The 20,607-nt window shown below is 49.4% G+C and overlaps 2 protein-coding genes across 7 annotated transcripts in view; both read left to right on the top strand.

The window, feature by feature from the left end:
- The first annotated feature begins 2,586 nt into the window (after window positions 1-2,586).
- On the top strand, window positions 2,587-12,718 carry LOC144729044 (myosin light polypeptide 6-like). 2 transcript variants are annotated; one of them, XM_078608885.1, is made up of 7 exons: window positions 2,587-2,923; window positions 6,509-6,536; window positions 7,959-8,102; window positions 8,264-8,437; window positions 9,744-9,821; window positions 10,595-10,631; window positions 11,546-11,791. In XM_078608885.1, the coding sequence occupies exons 1-6, from the start codon at window positions 2,795-2,797 to the stop codon at window positions 10,621-10,623; spliced, it is 582 nt and encodes a 193-aa protein (XP_078465011.1). In that variant the 5' UTR covers window positions 2,587-2,794; the 3' UTR covers window positions 10,624-10,631; window positions 11,546-11,791. The 2 variants fall into 2 exon arrangements, with proteins under 2 accessions (XP_078465011.1, XP_078465012.1); XM_078608886.1 differs by lacking the exon at window positions 11,546-11,791 and adding an exon at window positions 12,562-12,718 and having other exon boundaries at window positions 2,659-2,923.
- Window positions 12,719-15,353: 2,635 nt separating this feature from the next.
- Window positions 15,354-20,607, top strand: part of LOC144729045 (uncharacterized) — a 38,603-nt gene continuing 33,349 nt past the window's right edge. For 3 of the 5 annotated variants that reach the window (XM_078608887.1, XM_078608891.1, XM_078608889.1), the window contains exon 1: window positions 15,354-15,543. The gene's annotated coding sequence lies outside the window, so the exon portion shown is untranslated. Of the gene's footprint in view, window positions 15,544-16,826; window positions 16,914-20,607 lie in introns of those variants that run through there. The other 2 variants (XM_078608890.1, XM_078608888.1) reach the window with 2 other exon arrangements.

Consider the following 20,607-nt stretch of genomic DNA (forward strand, 5'->3'; position numbering starts at 1 on the left):
CAGCAGCAAGAGCAGCAGTAGAGCCACAGCAGCAGCAGCAGCAGTCCTAGGTGTGGTAGCAGCAATATCAGCAGCAGCAATTGGCAGTAACAAAAGCAAGAGCAGCAGGGACAGCTGGCCAACGCTGGCGGTGCAGATGAGCGATAGCCGCTGCGGGAGACACGACGCGCGGACGGGCGCGATTCATCGATTGGCGTCCCGCAGCGGATTCCTCGTGCAGAGCAGAGAACGCGCGACGGGTCGCATCGCCACTCACCCTGATTGGCGTTTAACTCGAGTCCAACGTTAGTTTAACGTTGACTTTGTCCGGCGCCCCCCCCCCCCCCCTGTGTGTGTGTGCCCCCATTTAAACAAGGTCAGGCTACATGGCTGCTGACAGCTCTTCATTTCTCACTGAATATTTTCCGGGTGGCTGGGTAGACTGGAATGACCCGGGGCTTTGGAATCAATGGTTGGTGGATCACGCGCAGATTTGTTAACTTCCCAAAATCAAAAATGGAAGATGCGAGGTGGGCCAGTAGATGGTAGTACAGCAAGTGGGTTCATGGCCCCGTCGGTATGGATCTTTGAACGCTACCCCCTGGTCAGGATCGCGACACAAACACTGCCGGTTTGGCGAAAGGACTCCCACTCAACAACGGGGCCCTGTCATTGCAATACAACAACACAGTACTGCGTGTTACAGTAACAAAGACTTGCTGCTGCTTCGGCAAGGCACCTGCGTGTCGAGATGTTATTTGCCTCGCCTGGTATACAGGTGGTCGTGATGTCGATCCCGTCCCTGACGCCTGTATCTTTCGAGTTTGCATGTTCTCCCCGTGGTCACGTGGATTTTTCTTCAGGGCCTCCGGTTTTCCTCTCCACATTTAAACACGCGTTTAGAGTATTTGGCTGCTGTACATTTCCACGTGATAAACCACTTCCTTGGGCTATCATTTGTGGCCAAGTCGCTTTGAAAAAGAGCAATCTAACTCAGTGGGTGTCTGTTTGAGCCTGAGGGCCTTTGTGCGAGGCCATGGTTCTCTTTGGAAGTGTATGAATCTCCTTGTGGGTCGATGTAAACTTATGGGTCTCTATGCAAGCCGATAGGTCTCGATGTGAGTGAGTCTATGGGTCTCCATGCGATTCTAAGGATTTCCATGGTATCACCATGACCCCACTGGATCACTCAGCAGCCTCCACAAGGACATAGAAGCACTGCCAATCCAGCACCCACCACACGAGAGACGAAGCGTGTCGGTGAAGAGGAGAGCTGTCTCTGACTGCTGCATTGGTCTCCAGATTATAAGAGCCCCACTCGGTATTTTAAACTAGAATGTGCATGTTTTTGTCTCTATCCAGATTTTCATGATTTTCCGGACACATGCTTTGGGTGCGTCTTACTTTCTGGAGCGTCTTATACTCCGGAGGCTACGGTAAATCTCTGTGGCTGCTGTGCTTGGTGCTTGGGGCGTGGAGCTGCAGTCGCCCTCCCTGAGAGCCGCAGAGGGAGTTGCGTGTGTGGTAATGTGGTGTGTGTGGTATTGTGTGTGGTCTATGTAGTGTGTGTGGTGTGTGTGGTATATGTAGTGTGTGTGGTCTATGTAGTGTGTGTGGTAGTGTGTTTGGCAATGTGGTGTGCGTGGTAGTGTGTGTGGTCTATGTAGTGTGTGTGGTATTGTGTGTGGTCTATGTAGTGTGTGTGTGGTAGTGTGTGTGGTCTATGTAGTGTGTGTGTGGTATTGTGTGTGGTCTATGTAGTGTGTGTGGTAGTGTGTGTGGTCTATGTAGTGTGTGTGTGGTAGTGTGTGTGGTCTATGTAGTGTGTGTGGTAGTGTGTGTGGTCTATGTAGTGTGTGTGTGGTAGTGTGTGTGGTCTATGTAGTGTGTGTGTGGTATTGTGTGTGGTCTATGTAGTGTGTGTGGTAGTGTATGTGGTCTATGTAGTGTGTGTGGTAGTGTGTGTGGTCTATGTAGTGTGTGTGGTAGTGTGTGTGGTCTATGTAGTGTGTGTGGTAGTGTGTGTGGTCTATGTAGTGTGTGGTAGTGTGTGTGGTCTATGTAGTGTGTGTGGTAGTGTGTGTGGTCTATGTAGTGTGTGTGGTATTGTGTGTGGTCTATGTAGTGTGTGTGTGGTAGTGTGTGTGGTCTATGTAGTGTGTGTGTGTGGTAGTGTGTGTGGTGTGTGGCTACGAACCCGGCGACCCGAGTTCGATTCCCGCTCACGGCCTACACCAGGGACGATTATTAGAACCAGCCCTCGACCTCCCCTACGTCGACTCAGCCTCAAATGAGTACCTGGTGCGGTGTTTAAACAACGCCACGAGGGAGACAAAGGCGGTCAGGCGTGGTGCTGGCCACCCACCCCCTCATGTGCCGTATGCATTTTCATATGTGCTCGCTAACAACACTTGCCCCAAAAGTCTGTTGGGGCTATAACAGGGATCTTTGTCTTTGTGGCAGCTCACGGAAACCGCGCGCAACAATCAGAGGCCCAGCCCCTCTCCCTCTTCTCCATCTATAGCCGTGACCCTCTGGCCTCTGGTGAAGTGGCGGGGGCACGTTACGTGACATACCCCTACCTACAGCCCCCCCCCCCCCCCCTGCATTCACCACCATTCCTTCAATCACCACCACCCCCCACACATCACACCCACCCACTCACCCACCCACCCATCCACTCACCCACCCACTCACCACTGCGCGCCTCTATAAATGCGACGAGACTTCGCATAACCGCCCAACAGAAGCGCAGCGCAGCCGTCCATAGACCCGTCCATAGACCAGGCGACACCTCTTCACCCTCGACGCAACCATGGCCCCGAAGGCGCCGGCGAAGAAGGTGGAGCCCCCGAAGAAGGAGGAGGCGAAGCCGGCTGCTGCTGCTGCCCCTCCGCCGCCACCGGAGCCGCCCAAACCTGCGTTCGATCTCTCAACCATCGTGGTACGCGCGCTCACGACGATGGCATTGGTGGTGGCACTGGTGGCAGGAGTCATGGTTGGTGACAGTGGTAGCGGTGGTGATCGTGGTTTATGGTGATAGTGGTGTTCATAGTGGGGAGCGGTAGTGTAGCGGTTAGCGCACTGCGCTACAAACCTGGCGGCCAGAGTTTTCGATTCCCGCTCACTGCCAACACCAGTGACGATTATCTGAACTGGGCCTGGGTCTCCCCTAGGTCGACTCAGCCGAAAATTAGTATCTGGTGCGGTGTGCAAACATCGCTACTGGGGAGACAAAGGCGACCGGGCGTGGTGCTGGCCACCCACCCCCTCGTGTACCGTGCCGGCCTTCATAGGTGCTCGCTAACAGCACTTGCCCCAACAGTCTGATAATGCTATACGGGGCATCTTTGTCTTCGTTAATAGTGGTAGCAGTGGTGGTGATGGCCGTCATAGATATTATGATGATGGTGGTAATAATGTTGATGGCGGTAGAAGTTGTGGTGGTGGTGGCTGCGGTGATCATGGTGGATGGACAATTGTCGACGTCACACGCTTGTCGCCACCACAGTCACTATCATTGCGCAATAAGTTGGTGATTAGCGCGCACGTGTTAAGCGACAGCTGCAGTAACTGATTGGTTCTACTGAGAAGCCGCTGCTCACGACCAAGGGGACGCATTCTGTTTACAGAGGAAAACAAGACAACAGTTACGACCTGCAAGCTAGCGAGAATATTACAGTCATATCAAGTGTGTATTGGCAGGTATTCACGTTGCCAGCTTGAATGTCTTGAAATTTGCATGATATTCTCAACCGAAGGGAGTGCCACGTTTCGATTGTTCCACTCCTGGGTGAGGGCATTCCCCACGCCGCGTGGGCTGTGCGGGTTGATATGAGCGCGCTTCAGCACGCTGGTCAGTGCGGGTTGGCGCAGGGGAGTGGCCCAGGGTCGGTGCAGACATTACGAGCCACGGACGTTAGCCGTGGCTGGGAATCTCCTGGGAACAGAGATCTCGTGCGGTCACGGCTCACGGTGCAGTGCGCCGACCACCGCGCCACCACTCCGCCCGCGCAGAGTGGTTTGGGTAATGTAACGATGTCGAGGAGTGCAAGGTCGCACCACCAGAGGTGGAAACGTTTTCAACCGTAAAATATCTTGTTTAGTTTATTTTGTTGGCAAAAACTCTAGAGACCAGGATAGTTTAATTTGCACGAGTCACCTGAGGCATTAGTCTACCAGTATAGGGCGATGATTGCCGCTGCTGAGTGTAGAATCCCAATTGAGTGCTGTACTGTAATTTGCGGTGTAATTTCTGTATAATCTGACAAGGACCCTGACGCCGAAACACAATTGTGGCCCACTCTTGCGAATGACGTCAGGTGATCATTACCGCCCACTGTGAAGAAGACAGGGCGCCTATCACCGTGGTTATTGCGCCCTAATTATCATTAACCAGGGCGGCCACTGGAATCGAACCTCTGCAGCAAGCGGCGAAGGCGCTACCGCTGGGCCGCGTCACCACCATAGAGGCGCAGCCCTGCAACTGCCCGCTCGCGCCAATGCTGTCGGAAGCGCCTCCACTCAGGGGGAGCTCTGGAGAAGCCCCTCTAATACAGGGTGTCTGGCCTGCTCTTCCATGCTGACTAAACGCCTCGGAAGAGATGGCAGTCCCCACAGAATCAGAACATGTATTTATACTGGAGGAATCCAATGAGCTATGGAGCTCTTTTCGATAGATATCCAGTTGGGGCGGGTCAGAACGTTACAACAAACAGTACAACACACGGTAGGAGTGCAAAGTATAGGAAAGGTAAGCACATCACTTTAAAATAAAATAAAATACATTTTTTTATCTTACCAGGTGAAGCCCACTGAGGTATTAACTTATTTTGGAGGAGCGACCTGGCCACAAATGATAGCTCAACAAAGTGGAGTAGTATCAAGGTCAGGTGACAGGAACGAGTGATACACGTGGATTCTAGGCGGAGCGATCGTTATCCGATCAAGATGTGATCGTGTTCACGCTCATGGTGCATCTGCCGATTCGTGCGTGCCGATTGGTTATTTGTTGTTTATGTAAATTAAATGCGAATTGGACACCGATGTCGTCACGTCGCTGCTCGATCGAACCCGACAGTGTTACAAACGAGACAGAACAGCCGAGAAGCCATATAAACGAGACGGGAAAATCGAGACAAATATAATCGATTGTTGAATAATCGATTATAGGCTCGCGATTCTATTACATTGATTGCTACGTTTCAACACTAAATTTAAATTATAGACCGCCAGCGGCTGGTGGGATCACGTAAACCCGTTGCACACAACACATATAGTGTACATACACAGCAATTCTCAGTCCACGACTGGGTGAGGGCCCCCTGTGGTGGATGCTGCATTTTTTTCGCACGTAGCCAACCGTGCTAATCGGTTCCTGGGGGTTTATTGGCCATACTTCACCACGCTGGTCCGTGCGGGTCGGTGAATGCGAGGAGCATGTATTGTTTCCCACCACGTAGCCCCACGTACATATATCCTACGTACGAGTTTACAATAACATCGGATGTTACACACGCGATGCGATCGATGTTAATCGATTAAGCGGTGCTGCCCTCGTTGGGAAAACCATCGAGTTCCAAACTCGCCCGACTCGACGAGTCGTCCCCGTGCCGCTGTCCGCTCGGGCCTCCTGCGGGTCACGCTGTGCTGACCTCTGAATTCGTGAGATCAATCGTCATCGCGATCAGCCACTATCCATCCAACTCGTGTTGCAGGTGCTGGGTTGGATTGATGCATGGCACGACCGGGATTGATTGATCCCAAGCCGTCGCCATCTCTCCCGTGCGATGCAACAATCCAGCCCAGCGCCTGGAACACGAGTTGGTCTCACCGCTCCATCTCCAGGACCGGCGTGCCCACGGATGCGGTTCATCCCTTGGCTGCCTTTCCGCCACTATTCGTGACCATCGCCCGTGGTCCCTTCTGGCCATGGCGTGTCCTGCACAAGCCCCGCTCACTTTATCTTAAACGTTGAAATTTCGTCATTAGCCTGGATGCGTTCTCTAATCCACGTGCCCCCATTTCTGTCTTTCAGCGATAAAAAAAAGTGTGTATGTATGTTGAACTTCTTTCGCACCGTACGTAGCCAAACTGTGCTAATCGGAGGTGCGAATTTTATGTGAACGTATAAAAACATTAATCTTGCCTTCAACATGTGTGCACATCAAATCCTTCACAAACCCTCACGGACCCGCGTGGTGAAATATGGGCAAATAATCCCCATGACCGGCACGGCGTGAGGTGGCCTTCATCCAGCAGTGGATTGACTTAAGGGCTGTGAAAATATCGCCAACGGGGTTCCTTAATTTTATTATTTAATCCACATCGTTTTTAAACATTCAGAAAAAAACGTCGTGTCAGAGATCTCTTTTTGGTCGCAATGTCGCCACGGGCATTGTGAACGCCGTCACCCTTGAAGTTAGAGGTGATCGTTTCTACAGCACAGCCCTGGACAGCTCCGGCTGAAGAAAGGCGTATTCGTTTTCCGTGATCTAACCTGACGTGTTTCTTTTACTTTCTTTCCCAGATTGAATTCACGCAGGATCAAATCGAAGGTCGGTTTCCATTCGCACCCCACTGCCAGAACACCATTATTGTAATCCATCTGTGCGGAACTGCGAGTGTCATCCCCTCGTGTGAGTGCGGTCTCTCCTGGCCTCGCGAAGCCGACCACTCGCAGTTGGGCTCCGAGACTCCGGAGCCCAACTGCGTTGAGAGTTTAGTTTATCCTGCTCGCCATCCCCGCTGCCGCCAGGCGGCGCTGCGATCGTGGGGGAGGCGAGAAGTGTGGGAAGAGCCCACGGGTGGTAGGTAGCGAGCGCTCTGTCGTCTTAGCGCGAGAATCCAGCACGGCGCCGTGGGGTGGAGGTGAGGGCGAGATTTGCGATTCGAGCTCAAGCTATGGGTAAGGGGGCCAAGGGTGCTCTTATTCGAGTTCCGGTAACTGCTTAAGTCCTGACGAGACCCACGATGATGCTTTGCCTAGGGATGTGATTCGGCACGGGGTGAGGGCTCAGAATGTGGTTACGGCTAAAGCCAATGCTATGGTGTATGAGTTTGGGCTTAGGCTCGATTTAACGCTGCGGTCTTAGCCCTTAGACTATGCCAAGGGCGAAGACGATGGTGAGTGCGATAGTGCGGGCCAGGACTCGCCTTTAAGCCAGTGTTGAACCGAATGCTGCTCGCGTTTATCATCATCATCACTGCGGAGAGAACCAGCGGCCAGGGGGAGATGAGCTGCACCACCACCACCACCTACCTCGTGTGCTGTACCGTCCTTAATAGGTGCTCACCAACAGAACACATGAGCCTGTAGTCTGTAATCCTGAGTGCTTGTGGCTGTGTTAATTTAGTGGACATTGTATGTATATATTTTAGTCCAGAGTCGACGACAACCTGAGGAATGGTATTCAAATCTGTGGATTTAATGTCACCGTTCTCTAAGCCTCGTCGACTAAAGCAGCCGCACATTTAGTCAAACGCTATCAGCTAAATGTTACCAGGTCAGCCAAACGGTGACATCAGTAAATGTGATTTTTAATATATATATACATATACCGTACATCAACATACCAATCACCACAGTGCACCGCAGTCCCTTCCCCATAACGCCACTAAATTATCTCCGTCTGCATCTTCACCCATAGTCCTCGTGTCATGGTCTTGCTTTGGGATGTGTTGGCTCGCCATTCATTGGCATCTTTGGTGACTGCACCACGATTCACGCTCACGGCCAACACCGGTGACGATCATCTGAACCAGTCCTGGGCCTCCCATAGGTCGATTCAGCCTCAAATGAGTACCTGGTGCGGTGTGCGAACATCGCCACGAGGGAGACAAAGGCGGCCAGGCGTGGTATTGGCCACTCACCATCGTGTGTCGTGCCGGCCTTCATAGGTGATCGCTAACAGCACTTGCCCCAACAGTCTGTTAAGGCTACACGGGGGATCTTTCTGTGTGTGTGTGTGTGCGCACAGAGTACCGCGAGGCGTTCTCGCTCTTCGACCGCACGGGAGACATGAAGATCACCTACTCGCAGTGCGGGGATATCATGCGTGCCCTGGGGCAGAACCCCACCAACTGCGACGTGATGAAGGTGCTGGGCAACCCCAAGCCTGAAGGTTCGCTACCGACTCACGTGGGCTTTCACTCTGGTTTTAGGTGGGGTAAAAACACGAGGGTATTTCGCAGTGGGAAATGCCACGTATGGAATATATACGAACAGCAGTGGGGCTCTTTTTTTTGGGACTGATATCGCTCATCTCGCCCCTGGCCTCCGCAGAGATGCTGGTGAAGACGATGGACTTTGACACGTTCCTGCCCATGATGCAGGCCATCTGCAAGATCAAGGACCAGGGCTCGTACGAGGACTTCGTGGAGGGCCTGAGGGTGTTCGACAAGGAGGGCAACGGCAGGGTGATGGGGGCTGAGCTGCGCCACGTGCTCGCCACGCTCGGTGAGCCCTCGCGCCGGGGCCCTCGTCGCCTCCTCCTCCCCGGCGGAGAGTAGCGGCACAGTTCACGCGGCTCAAACGGAGCGTTTTTTCAGTTTCATTTATTTGGTATAGCCCTGTGAGCCAGTCGGCTCTTGAATCGGGTGCAACCGCAACAAACAAAAAACAAAAACATGAACAAGAAAACATCTTAAAGTGAATATGTGACTAAGTGCAAACAGAAGATCCAAGACAAGACAGCTAAATATTGCAGTACGGGCGACCTCCCGTGGTCACGATTGTTCTTCTTTCTACGTTTATTTTTGTCGCCAATTTTATACCGATTGTGCAATTGGTGTCATGTCATGAGATGAAGAACACAGAGGGAATGGCCTGTGGAAGTGGATCTCCTCGAGACTCCTACAAATGACATCTCGTTCATACAGTAGGGGGCAGCACTTTCCCACCCGCCGTGCCACTGAAATCAATGTTCGCCGCATGGCAGTCGAACCCAAGATTTTGTTGAAATCTCAGAGATGAAATTTAGCCTAATTAAGCGCAGAACCAAACATTTGATGTGATGATGTTTTTGTGTGCAGTCGTTTTAGTGACTGGGCTGAAACCATCGGTTCACTCCTCTTCAGAACCCAGGTTGTCGGTTGTTCCAGCGCAGCTCCATGACCTCTGAGTCACCCGGCCACCGCCTCTCGTGCGGTCAAATTTCAAAGCAGTAACTTGGTCACGTTCGTGATCGAACGTCGGAGCGTAGCGACTCCGTGGCCACATGAACACGTAGGCAAATAATCCGATTACCTTAAGAGACAAGAAAAAGAGACGACACATTGTACGCCTTCACCCTCATGTTTTTATCGCCAAATTATTTGTGTTGTTTTTTCCCTCTTGTTTCCACAGATAATCGAGAGTAGCTGACTAGTAAAGTGTGCAACGTTCATTAACAACTTGGCTATGGGTGAATCTGAAACTGTGTGCGTGCGTGCACACGTATATCTGCGTGCGCACGAGTGTGTAGTGTAGCGAGCAGTGGCGCAGTGACTTGCGCACTGCACTACGAAACAGGTGACCTGAACTCGATTCGCACTCATGGCCAACACCGGTAACGAATATCTTGACCGATCCTGGGCCTCCCCTACTGTACCCGGCGCAGTGTGTAAACATCAGCACTGCGAAGACAAAGATGGCTGGGTGTAGTGTTGGCCACCCATTCCCTCATGTGCCGCGCCGGCCTTCATCGTAGCTCTCAGACGGCACTTGCTCCAACAGTATGTTGACAGCCTATTTGGGCGATCTTTGTCTTCGTGTTTATGTGCAGGCGAGCGGCTCACGGAGGATGAGGTGGAGCAGCTGATGAGCGGTCAAGAGGACTCGAGTGGCTGCATCAACTATGAAGGTATCATTGCAATGTGGAATTTCCACCACTGCGACAGACACCAGGTGTCTCCGCGTGGCGTTAGACTCGGCTAACGCCACTCTACTGGGACCAGGGGTTCATCCAGGGGTGCTGGAGGGGTCATTGTATGTCATGGATAATTTTGGGTATTTTTACTAAATGTAAAATTGGCAATAAACAATGATTATTGATGTACTGCCCATTTAATTTCAGACATTACATATCATAACGAAAACTCGATTCACAGTTCTGTATATGCAATCAATTGATACTCTTGATAGAAAAAAACAATAAGCCCCCTTCAAAATGTTTAGCTGGGTGTGCCACATTTAATTTCGATAAAAGAGTGGTTACGCAAGGCGTCTGTGGCTTCATTTTCTCACGGACGATGCCAATGAGTGAGATAATTATCGATGGCGATGAACATGTGTGTTCAAGTAGCCAATCGGGACCATCTTCATTGTACAGTGGTTGGCGCAATTTGCAGGTTTCATTCAAACCCCAGGTCAGCGCATCATCCTTCTGGGTCGATAAAATTAGTACCCCCTTATGGGGAAACAAATTTGGTCCGCTGTCATAGCAATGTGGAATTTCCCCCACTGGTTCAGGGCTGTAAATGGGAGTTGGAAATCGCCTCAGTGCTCATCTGACTGAATAACCCACTTCGATTTTTTTTATAATGAGGGCTCCTGGCTCATTCTTGTGTGTATAATATTCCTTGGAGGATATTTACTTTAAATGTATTGTGTGTCTCATTGTTTTATGACTTCCAGCTTTCATCAAACACATCTTGGCTGGCTGAGACTCAAGGTACATTTTCCATCCTTTGCTTTTCACAAATCTACAACAAATGTGACATTCCACATGGCTGGCATGGCACCAGCAGGGAGGAGAAGCGTAGGAGAGAGTCACGATCCACTCGGCTCGCTCCCTCTTTCTTCCCGTACTTGCCTGTTTGGTCTGTATGTATGCATGGTTGAAGTTCTTTCACACCATACGTAACTGTGCTAACCGAAGGTGCGGCCTGGTACCAGTATTATAATTGGCACCATCACTGGTGCCCAGCTTATGACAATGACCTTCTGAAGGGAACAGACATTGACACATACACTTCATCGATTAGCACCTCACTTGTATCAATGTTGAACTTCTTTCACACCGTGCGTAGCCAACCGTGCTAATCAGAGGTGTGAGATTGTGGCATTTTGTTAATTTGTGCACAAATTAGTTCAAGAGAACTACATACACTTTATCGTTTTCTTGTAGTGATATAAACAAACCATTATTTTAATAATTGTACTTTAACAGTTTTATTGTATATGTTCACTAAAGCAGCAACCTAAATAGAGTATTTATCATCGTCGGTACAAAAACGAACAATATCAATCAAATATTACCATCTATGATCGATTGAACTATTTCCAAGGCTCATGCAGTCCTCTGCGGTCATAACGATCTTGACGAAATGCACAAACCTATTGACTTACACTGCACGCGTATTGTGTGTCCGTTTGCTGGACTGAAGGCCGCCTTTCCTGCCTCCACTCCCCGAGGGCCACTTGCTCAGTGCAAGTCGAGTGACACCCGCCTCCCATTCAACACGTTTCCCATAGAACATAATTAAACACACACACACTCACCTTCCCCACTCATTGACTCATAGGAAAACCTTGAGAGTGGCGTCAGTAAACAAAAACAATGTATTGTGTTTGTTTTGTTTTCAGAATTGCTCTGCTGGTGTTAACAGAAAGGCTGGAACAGCTCAACCTACTGTGTCAATGAAAATGTTTAAAATGTCAAACCCCTACGAAACCTGTGTAGTCATGACGTGCTGATGAGTATTATGGACATCTTGTCGTGGACATGTTTTGTGCATTGTTAAACGATGCTGTGTGTTAACGAGTGTCGTGAAATACAGACAACAATTACAGTGATGTACTGGATTTTTAAATACATTTTGAAAAAATGTACCGAGTCTCTGAGCCATGTTTAACAGCCTCACTCTTAATTAGTACTGCAATATAAGTGCATTTGGGAACACGGATGCCCCATCTGCAATGAGGATTTCCATTTACCATTTTGCGAGTGAAAGTCACCGGTGTCTTCTTCTACTCCTGTGGGCCATGCTTTATTTATCCTGGAAGTGTGCGAACTGCAAAGGTGTTCAAACAAAGTGCACACTGTGTAATCTATTACCCCTGGATATCGCGAGTTTTGTTGACTGGTGAATTCGCCATTGTTTATTCACAAATAAAAAGGCAATCTAGGACCTTTTTGCCAGCATCAAAGCATGAAAAGATAAGAATAGGTTTTACCCTTTCCCGTAATAGCTGCTCATCCCAAGCTATAGATGCTCTGATAGTGCATTGTCCTTGTGCTGTTCGCCTTTGGCGTTCTCTGGTCTAACACTGGTGAGACTAGGCCCTAAAGAAGACTCTCTGGTGTAGGCCAATCAGTTTCAAAAACAATGCCACATATATTATGAGAGCAAGTTTGTTTGCATGTTCACCACAAGTACGTGTGGTTAATGCAGACTTGATTCCTTGCAAAATGTTTCTATTTGATTTTTGAACATCTTAACACCTGTTTTATTTCCAGAAAGAGGAAAACATTTAGATTTCATCATAAAAAAGTCGATCTATAGCTTACTGTCTTGCACTTTATTTCAAGATGTTTGTCTAAACCGTTTTTAGTGTCTACCAGAGATGAAGTGATACAATCAGTTTGTTTGCCGTAACAGATGGATTGTTGCATCGCAAGACTGAGAGATGGAGATGGCTTGGGGAGGCCTTCATCCAGGAGAGGAAAGATCAATTCAGATGATGGGGATGATGATGTGTAAAAAATATTAATATTGATTCTTAAGCTCCCAATAAATGCGTAAAGTCTGCTAAGAATCAATGTTTTGTTTATATATTTGATATGTAATCGGTTCAGGATTCATCTGCGTTCACCGCATTGTGACAAAATATGTGATGCTTGAATCGAACCGTGAATTGAATAGCGGAAATTCATCAAATCGCTGGCGGTAAGAGCCATTATATGCCCAGAGTACTACTACCAACGTGCCTCCTACAACACGTGGGATTACTCGTGGAATGCTTGTGGGGGTGGCGGTGGTGGACGGGGTGCTATAAATGGGAAATCAGGAGAATGAGACCTTGAGACACATTGAGGGGTGTTGGGGAGGTACAAGCCCATGGCCAGCTGAGATGGAACAGGTGGACACTACTTGATCACTGAAGCAATACATCCTGAGAACGCCCTTATTGTGTCACACGTGATTTTCTGCAGAGGTGCTGGTTTCTCGTGGAATTTGGGTCTGTGGAGGTATTGAGATACTTCTATAAATGCTGCCGATATAATTCAATTTTTCCAACGTGCTACTTAATATTCAGAAGCTGCTGGCACTACGTATTATAATATCACACTGACCGCAGTTTTAATTGCTGAAATTTTCTTGAATGGTGGTTGTTCTTAAAGACATCGTTTGGTGTTCAATAGCTTCTTTAAAAAAATTTAATGAAGTTACCTCCTAAGCTTTAGTAGTGTATGGTTTTCTGTGAATTAGTGTATAGTGCTAACTTGTCTTTGTGTGTGTCGCGTTCTGTAATTTCACACTTCCATTCACACAAAAGGACTTCCGTAAGCTTTTTTTAAAACAAGGTAATGTTATATATGAGGCTTAGATGTAACTGTGTCATGTTGAAGACAAAATATGATGCATCACCAATGGATTCTTAATAATTGTCAAGGCGCAGTGTCCATACAATTTTAAAGAATAAAAACGTGTTGAGTTTTAGGTGAAGTAATTATGGTCGTAGATAAACAAACAAAACTGTAATTTATTTAAAAAATCTAATAGTTTAATCGAGTTTGTTTAGGCTTAATGAATAATGTCCTTACAAGAACCTGTTTAGGTGCTGTGCTGTATCCACTATTATATATTTACCCACAAGAGGAATGGCCCAAGATCGTTGATAACACGCTGGTGTCCACATCGAAACTGCATGAATTGCGTGAAGGACCGCGGGTGTTTTAGTAATTCTGAAAGCCCTTGGCATGATGACCTCATGGTGCGAAATCTATGAATTTTGCTTCCAACTATTTAACAATTTGGCAGGTCCGTGTGAATCGCTCGGGGTACATCTTGTGGCCTGTTCCGAGGATCTGAGTTATTTCACAAATAAATATAAACCACCAACACCTGCTATGGCACAGACGGCGTTAATAAACGTGCCTTGTGCTTGAACACCGGGGCCTGCGGATGGCAGACACCTGCAATGAAGGGCTTTGTTTTACGTTTTCGTTTGTATCGAGGTTGCCGAGCAGAGGCCCAAGGCGACGAGTGGCTAGCAACAAGCAGCACGATTACAGCTGTAATCGATTGTCAAGCAGCATATTGTGCAACGCTCGGTGTGTACGACTGAATGTAAACATCGTCGTTGTTGTCGCTGCAGCAAGATCGTCTGCAGCAATGAATGCACGTGGCCACTGAATGAGCATTAATGGGCACATCGATTGGTTGTAATTGGCATTGTTGTTCTAATCAAGGCCAAGTGAATTTGCTTAAAACACTGTAACTCATTTGCGAGCGAGTGCCACCTAATCATAATCGAGTTTCTTCCTTTTTTGCAGTTAATAGGAATGTTCAGTTTTATCAATGTTAATTAGTCATAACCATTTTGTGTGGGAATTACGCATTCTAAAAATCCAATAATTGTCACGTTTTACGCCTTTATCTGAGGGGAATCACGACACGTTTGAGTATCATCGTGTAACTAGAGGCGTTTGTTTGACCTTCCCAACAATCGGTTGGACAATTTAAAGTTTTAAACGCTTTGGGGCGATGGGCGATGGCTTTCACGCGTGAGACTCGCGCCTCCCCCCCCCACCCTCCTTGCGAATTCCCTTCACAAACTCCCAACGGTCACGAGCGCCGTGACGTGATGACGTAACGCGGTGACGTGACGCGCAAACCGCGAGCGACCACGCGCGCTGACGTCGTTTGCGACGTCTTTGTGCAAGTGGGAGGAGGCACAAGCTGCTGGTGGTGCATCCAGCGGCCATCTCAGTCGGCCAACCCATGGCACCTGCAGATTCTGTCCCGAGACCTCCTGTCAGCGAGCCTTCGACACTTCACGTGATAGCCTCACAGTACATCTAGCCTGGCACAGGCGCCGTGGAGACGTCACCGTCACTTAGTGGTGAATGGCGGCTAGTGGTATTGGATGTCATCGCGAACGTCCTGACGTCAGACCGAGGCGCAGGACCACGTGATGACGTGGCCCGTGTCGTGCACGAAGAACGGATGTTGACGTCGCGTCGGGTGAAAGACGACGCGGTGACGTCACGAGACCCCCGCCCATGCCATTGGCGCGCGGCAGCGCATTAGGGCGCTATCACGTGACGACACTCGGTGCGTAAACGCGTCACGTGGCAGCGCGATGACGTGTAGACACCGTGCGGTCCAATCGGAGACTTGAGATCCTCCCCTCCAGGCCACGCCCCTTTGACCACGCCCCTCTGGCCACGCCCACGGCGTGCCGACGCCTCGTGTCGCCCATAAGGAGGAGGCGGTGAGCAGGGAGCGGCTGTGCAACCCGACCCAGCCCAGCCCGGCCGAACCCAACACAGATCCCGGCCCAGGCGAGCAAGCAACGAGGCCGACGGGAAAGAGGCACGCGGCGAGCTGCGTGTGCCGCCCTTCAACTCGTCCGAGGTGCGGAGCTATGCGGAGGCGGGACGGGAAGGGGTTGACGCTCATGGCGGGAAAGGCGCGTCTTAGCCTCCTTTCTTCGCGTCTGTGCTCTCCTCTCGTGTCTCGCTCGTGGGGAGGGGTGGGGGGCCTTGGTCACCGCAGTGGCGGTGTCTCTCCTCACTCGCTCACTTACCCCGAACACCCCCACGGGCGTCCCGTGGGACGCGGCAGCCGCCCTGCGATTGGCGCTGCCGCCCCTTGGAAGAGCAATGACGGCGGCACGAAGTTGCGACGTTGTTTTAAAGTGGTGCAGAAAGTTTATGGAGCTCGTTCTGGGGCGTGTGGTGGTTATTGAGGTAATACTGGTTATGGTAGAGGAAGTTGGTGGTGGTCATGATGGTTGTTGATAGTTGTGCTGTTGAGTCAGACCCTGGTGGTGGAAAGTGGGAGGATTGGTGGTGGATGTGGTGCTGGTGGTGATCACGGATGTGGTGACGGAAAGCCGTGCTGATTGAAATGGTGGATGTGAGTGGTGGTCCGTGAAGAAGGTGGCAACTGAGGAGTTTAATGCAAGTCCCCTCGTGAGTAGTACCAGTAGAAGCGATACAAGTGGTGATAGACCGTTGATATTGATTATTGGTTTGAATTCGATTTTGCCAAATGACCTATGGTTTCACGGGTACATGAAGACTAAAATAGGCGGGTAATCGTCAAATTTAGCATGTGGGCCATGACAATCCTCTTGCGAATCGTTACCCCCCTCGCTGCTGTGTTCACAAGACGAGCCCTCAAGTCGGCGGCTCACGCAGGCGGCTCGCAGTCTCGTGCCGTGAGCCCACGAAGCGTTTCATAAACTCATCGGAGCAGGGCAGCAGATCGATTTCTCTGCCGCACTGTCCTAACGTCTGCCTCCCTCCGCCTCCACCAACCCGCCAATGTGGGGGTCTGCTGCTGGCCCCACGACGAGAGAGCGAGTCGGGAGAGTTCTTGTCGTTTTGCTGTTCCTCTGACGGAGCGTAGACTAACAGTGGGTTTACTTTATGGTTCAGTTTGAGTTGCATTGCCACAATCGCGCTCTGGGTCGAATAATCTCGTGGCATGGGGAGGCCCTCAATGTGCACAGACCAATGAGCTGGCTGACTTTAACGGAATGCGAGCACTCGTGAAGAAGGCCTCGGCGTATGGCTGTCGTCCTTGGGTGGTGTTTTGTCGCCTCCCGTGTCGGCACTCCCTCGTGCCAAGGTGCAGTTCCTGACTTGGCGACCGCGTTGCTTCCGTGTGTACCGAGAGCAACGGGGTTTCATTAATAATTAAACCAGTTTGGGACTTCATACCGAGGCGCCGTGACTACGTTGGTACCCGCAAGCTCCCAAGCACTTCGTGTTTCGGCGGTAAGAGGATTACTTAACTTGGGAGGTGTTGTAGGCAGCAGATATGCGAACCTCTATAGAGAATGACAAGTTGCACACAGCACACGCGCGATAGTGGGCATAAAGTACCGTACACAATTTTGAACGTGGGTAAATCATTTAATTAAGATAATGTAGTTATATTAAGAATGTATTACTGTTTGTGAAAAGGTCTTATTTGTAAACATCTGTAGACGATACGTCTATTATACCATGTGCAAAATACTGCGCCGTCTGTGGGCAGTTAATTGGCCAATTTGAGGTTGGTACTCTCCAACAGCATAAGAAGTGGCCTTTCTTCATGTGTGGCTCGTACAGGAATACCGCGCGAAAGACCCCTTCGGTCGTTCCCCTGCTTGATAAATGGTTTTTGCCAAGCTGCCGTCGCCTCTCCGTCGAGAGAAGTCGTGTTGAGCCATGTGGAGTGTGCTCCTCCATAACTTCGTGCGTGGAGCAGTGTGGGAGTGATTTTTTTTCCAAGATGGAGAAGTTGGGGAGCGTCTCGTGCCTTGTGAATTCGTATGCCCCCATTGTTTAAAAGTGTCTCCTGCAGATGCATTGAATGCTCGGCGCAATTATTATTTTTTTCACTCTGCACATTCGCATCAAAAAGTGTTCCTTTTTTGGGAACATTGCTTGCACAGTGACAACGCAACACGCGTTGAACACGGTGCGTTGAGTCGTTTTAAAAATAAAAGGCGGGCAGAATAGCAGTAAGTGCTACTCTGTAGCTACAGAGTAAATTATTTCAATTAACTTTAACAGGACTTGCTGTCTTGTGTGCCACCCTTTATGTAGTTTATAGTATTACTGTCCAAGTAAAGCCATAACAACCAGTGTGTGCTCCCTGGTTGTCTGCTCCGTATTGCGCCTCCCAAATGGTGTCTTGAGTTATTAGTTGCTGGAATAAACGCATTTTCACGTTTTCCCTTCATCTTGAGTTTCGGTCGTGTGCATAGTGAGTTCCTCTGCATCTGTCTGTCTTGCCATTGTGACAAGAGCTCCTATTGGACAAGTGCAATAGTTTCCCGTCAGCTGGACAGACTGGCTGCGGATTTGAAGTGGGCCGGAGAGACGCAGACCATATGTGGAGCAGTCTCGGAAAGTGGGACACAAGTGAACGTAAACCGTGCAATTAAACCTTCAGTCTAGCGCCCACAAGTTTCGGCTTCTGCGCTCGCTGAACTTGTATATCCAACTTTGCCAATCTACTGCTGGATGGAAGTCTCTCCCCACGCCGTTGGTGTTTTGAGCAGACGCCGTCACACCGATGAGCGTAGGTTGGTGAAGGGGATGAGCCGGAACCAGTTAAGATATCTATCACTCCTCTTCGGTGTTGCCCATCGCTGGGAATTGAACTGTCAATTGAAGGGGCCATCCATTGAGTAGGTCCACAAAAATCTGTCAACTTGACCCCTCCCCCTCGCTGTACGCACGCGGACTTTTTACCCCCCCCCCCCACTTGAGTACTTACGCCTGACGCACCTCCCCCCCCCGAATCCTGTAGAGCGGCCGATATGTAATCCGCGCAGAAACGATCAAGGATTACTAATATTAACGTGTTTCAGTAAACAGTTCACCGCCGTACTATCTAACTCACTTGAAGTCCAATGTAGACAAATTATTATCGAGGCTTCACCCCCCCCCCCCCCCCCCGTTTCCTATGCGTATGAACATTATCAGTAGACCTCCATACGCAAGCGAATGCGTTTGGGTTAACCCCCCCCCCCTCCATACGTACGGACTCGATGGATAGCCCCTAACTGTGTAGCGTGCATTTCATCTGTGCCACAGTTCACTCTGGAACTTTAAATGTCGCACTAAAAAAAACAGACTTGCGGTATGGTAATTGCCATTCCAAACTGCTTTGAATTGATTACCCAAATCGTTAATAATTATGATCTGCAGGCAGTATTCTCTTTATCGGCTTCTATTGAATTTCTGCACCGTTGCTGCATGACAAAGCACATTGAGTTCAAGTGGACACAGGTGTGTTTGATCGTGGCGCTGGAGGAGTTGCAGTGTGTGCACACAGGATATCTTATTGATTTACAGTGCTGAATCTTGTCCAGACCATGTTTGCTTCACCATATCGGTCAGGAATCTTATGAGCCCTCGAATATAGTGTCATCTTTGGCAGTATAGATTTTAATAATCAGTTGAAATTCACAGTTTTAACCTGAACGTGAATTGCCTTTATTCAAGGTTGTAGGTTGCCATTCCTCTCTTGATGGCAGGTCTCTACTAGTTGACCCAAAGATCCCCCGTGTAGCCTTAGCAAGGTGCTTGCTAACAGTACTATGAATGTTGGTACGGAACACGAGGGGGTGGGTCGCCAGCACCATGACTGGCCGCCTTTGTTTCCTGAATGGTGAAGCTTGTATACCCCACCAGGTACTCATTTGAGGCCGAGTCTACCTTGGGGAGGCCCATGACCGATTTAAAATAGGCATCACTGGTTTTGGTCATGGATTGAACTGGGATCGAACTCGGTTCGCAGTCCACTGCACTAACACTGGATACCCCACACAAGTCTGCTCAATTTAATTAAGAATGCCAAGGGCCTTTCTCTTAATTATCCAAAACAAGGTAAGCTATCTGCAAGTCTTGCCTTTGGTGCAGTATGTTACAAATGATGCATGTGAATTTTTGTAAAATTCCCTGAAAGGGAAAGTAACATTGCATTGTTTCGTACGGTATTTCAAAGTTAATGTTTAAAATAATTTAAACACAACAAGCAGGACTTGTTCTGTGCCACCACATGAATTAACATTGGTTTCAGTCTGTTGGTCTCTTGGTTTTCCAGACCAATATCCAATAGCATTTGTTTAAGCAAGCAAACGGTACCAGTTTAAACTATCTTGGCTTCATCAGCAGTCCCGTTTGTTCAACTACTGGTATTGGGTTACATGATGCATCGGTTTTCCACAAATGTAACGTCTGTAAAGACAATCGGCATATCCTGCATCACAAGTGGCGAGAAATCCTTTGCACGCAACCAGTCTGAGCAACAATTCTTGGAACAAACCACAATGTTCCAAAGTCTGCATCTGCCATGACAGTGCCTAGCAGATTGTACCTGTACAGTTTGACTGCAAAAGCTTTTTACCTGCAGATTTTTCAAACCAGGCAGTTTTTATCACCGCAGTTGTATCACAAAAGCAATAACCGAGTTGTTGTTTGCCCAGGCCTGGCTTGGTGATTGCCACGCAGTCCTTGCCCCAGCGGCCGTTTAAGGTCGGCGCCGAAGCCTTAAGCTGCAGGGAGTGGCTATGATCCCACTGCCTCTGCCAGTGGTGCGTAACTTAACAGTGGTGTGTGTGTGAGTGAACATAATGCTTTGGTGGTAAACCAGGGTCCTGCACTGTGGCTGTTTGTCAGCAGGTGGCCGTATCTCGTGAGAGCCGGCCAAGTTATTTAAGGTCGCCGTGTAGTTGACGGCTGTGCAGCGAAACGTTCCCAAATAGCACCCCTGCTGCCCCGTCTCGGTTGTTTGAACCAAAAACAAGATGCCAGAGATCTTGGCCATCCCCCCCCACTCCCCCCGTTATTGCCAACCGTGCTGTGCAGCATTTGTAGTGAGCATTAACATCACTCCTTGTGAGGCCTTCTAATCCTACAACTGGCTGGTTTGTGCTCTGGGTTAGGAAGGATATTCCCCACTGAAGGGTATGAT

The sequence above is a fragment of the Lampetra planeri genome, chromosome 31 (assembly GCF_965212315.1).
Source record: "Lampetra planeri chromosome 31, kcLamPlan1.2.h2, whole genome shotgun sequence".
Lineage (NCBI taxonomy): Eukaryota > Metazoa > Chordata > Hyperoartia > Petromyzontiformes > Petromyzontidae > Lampetra > Lampetra planeri.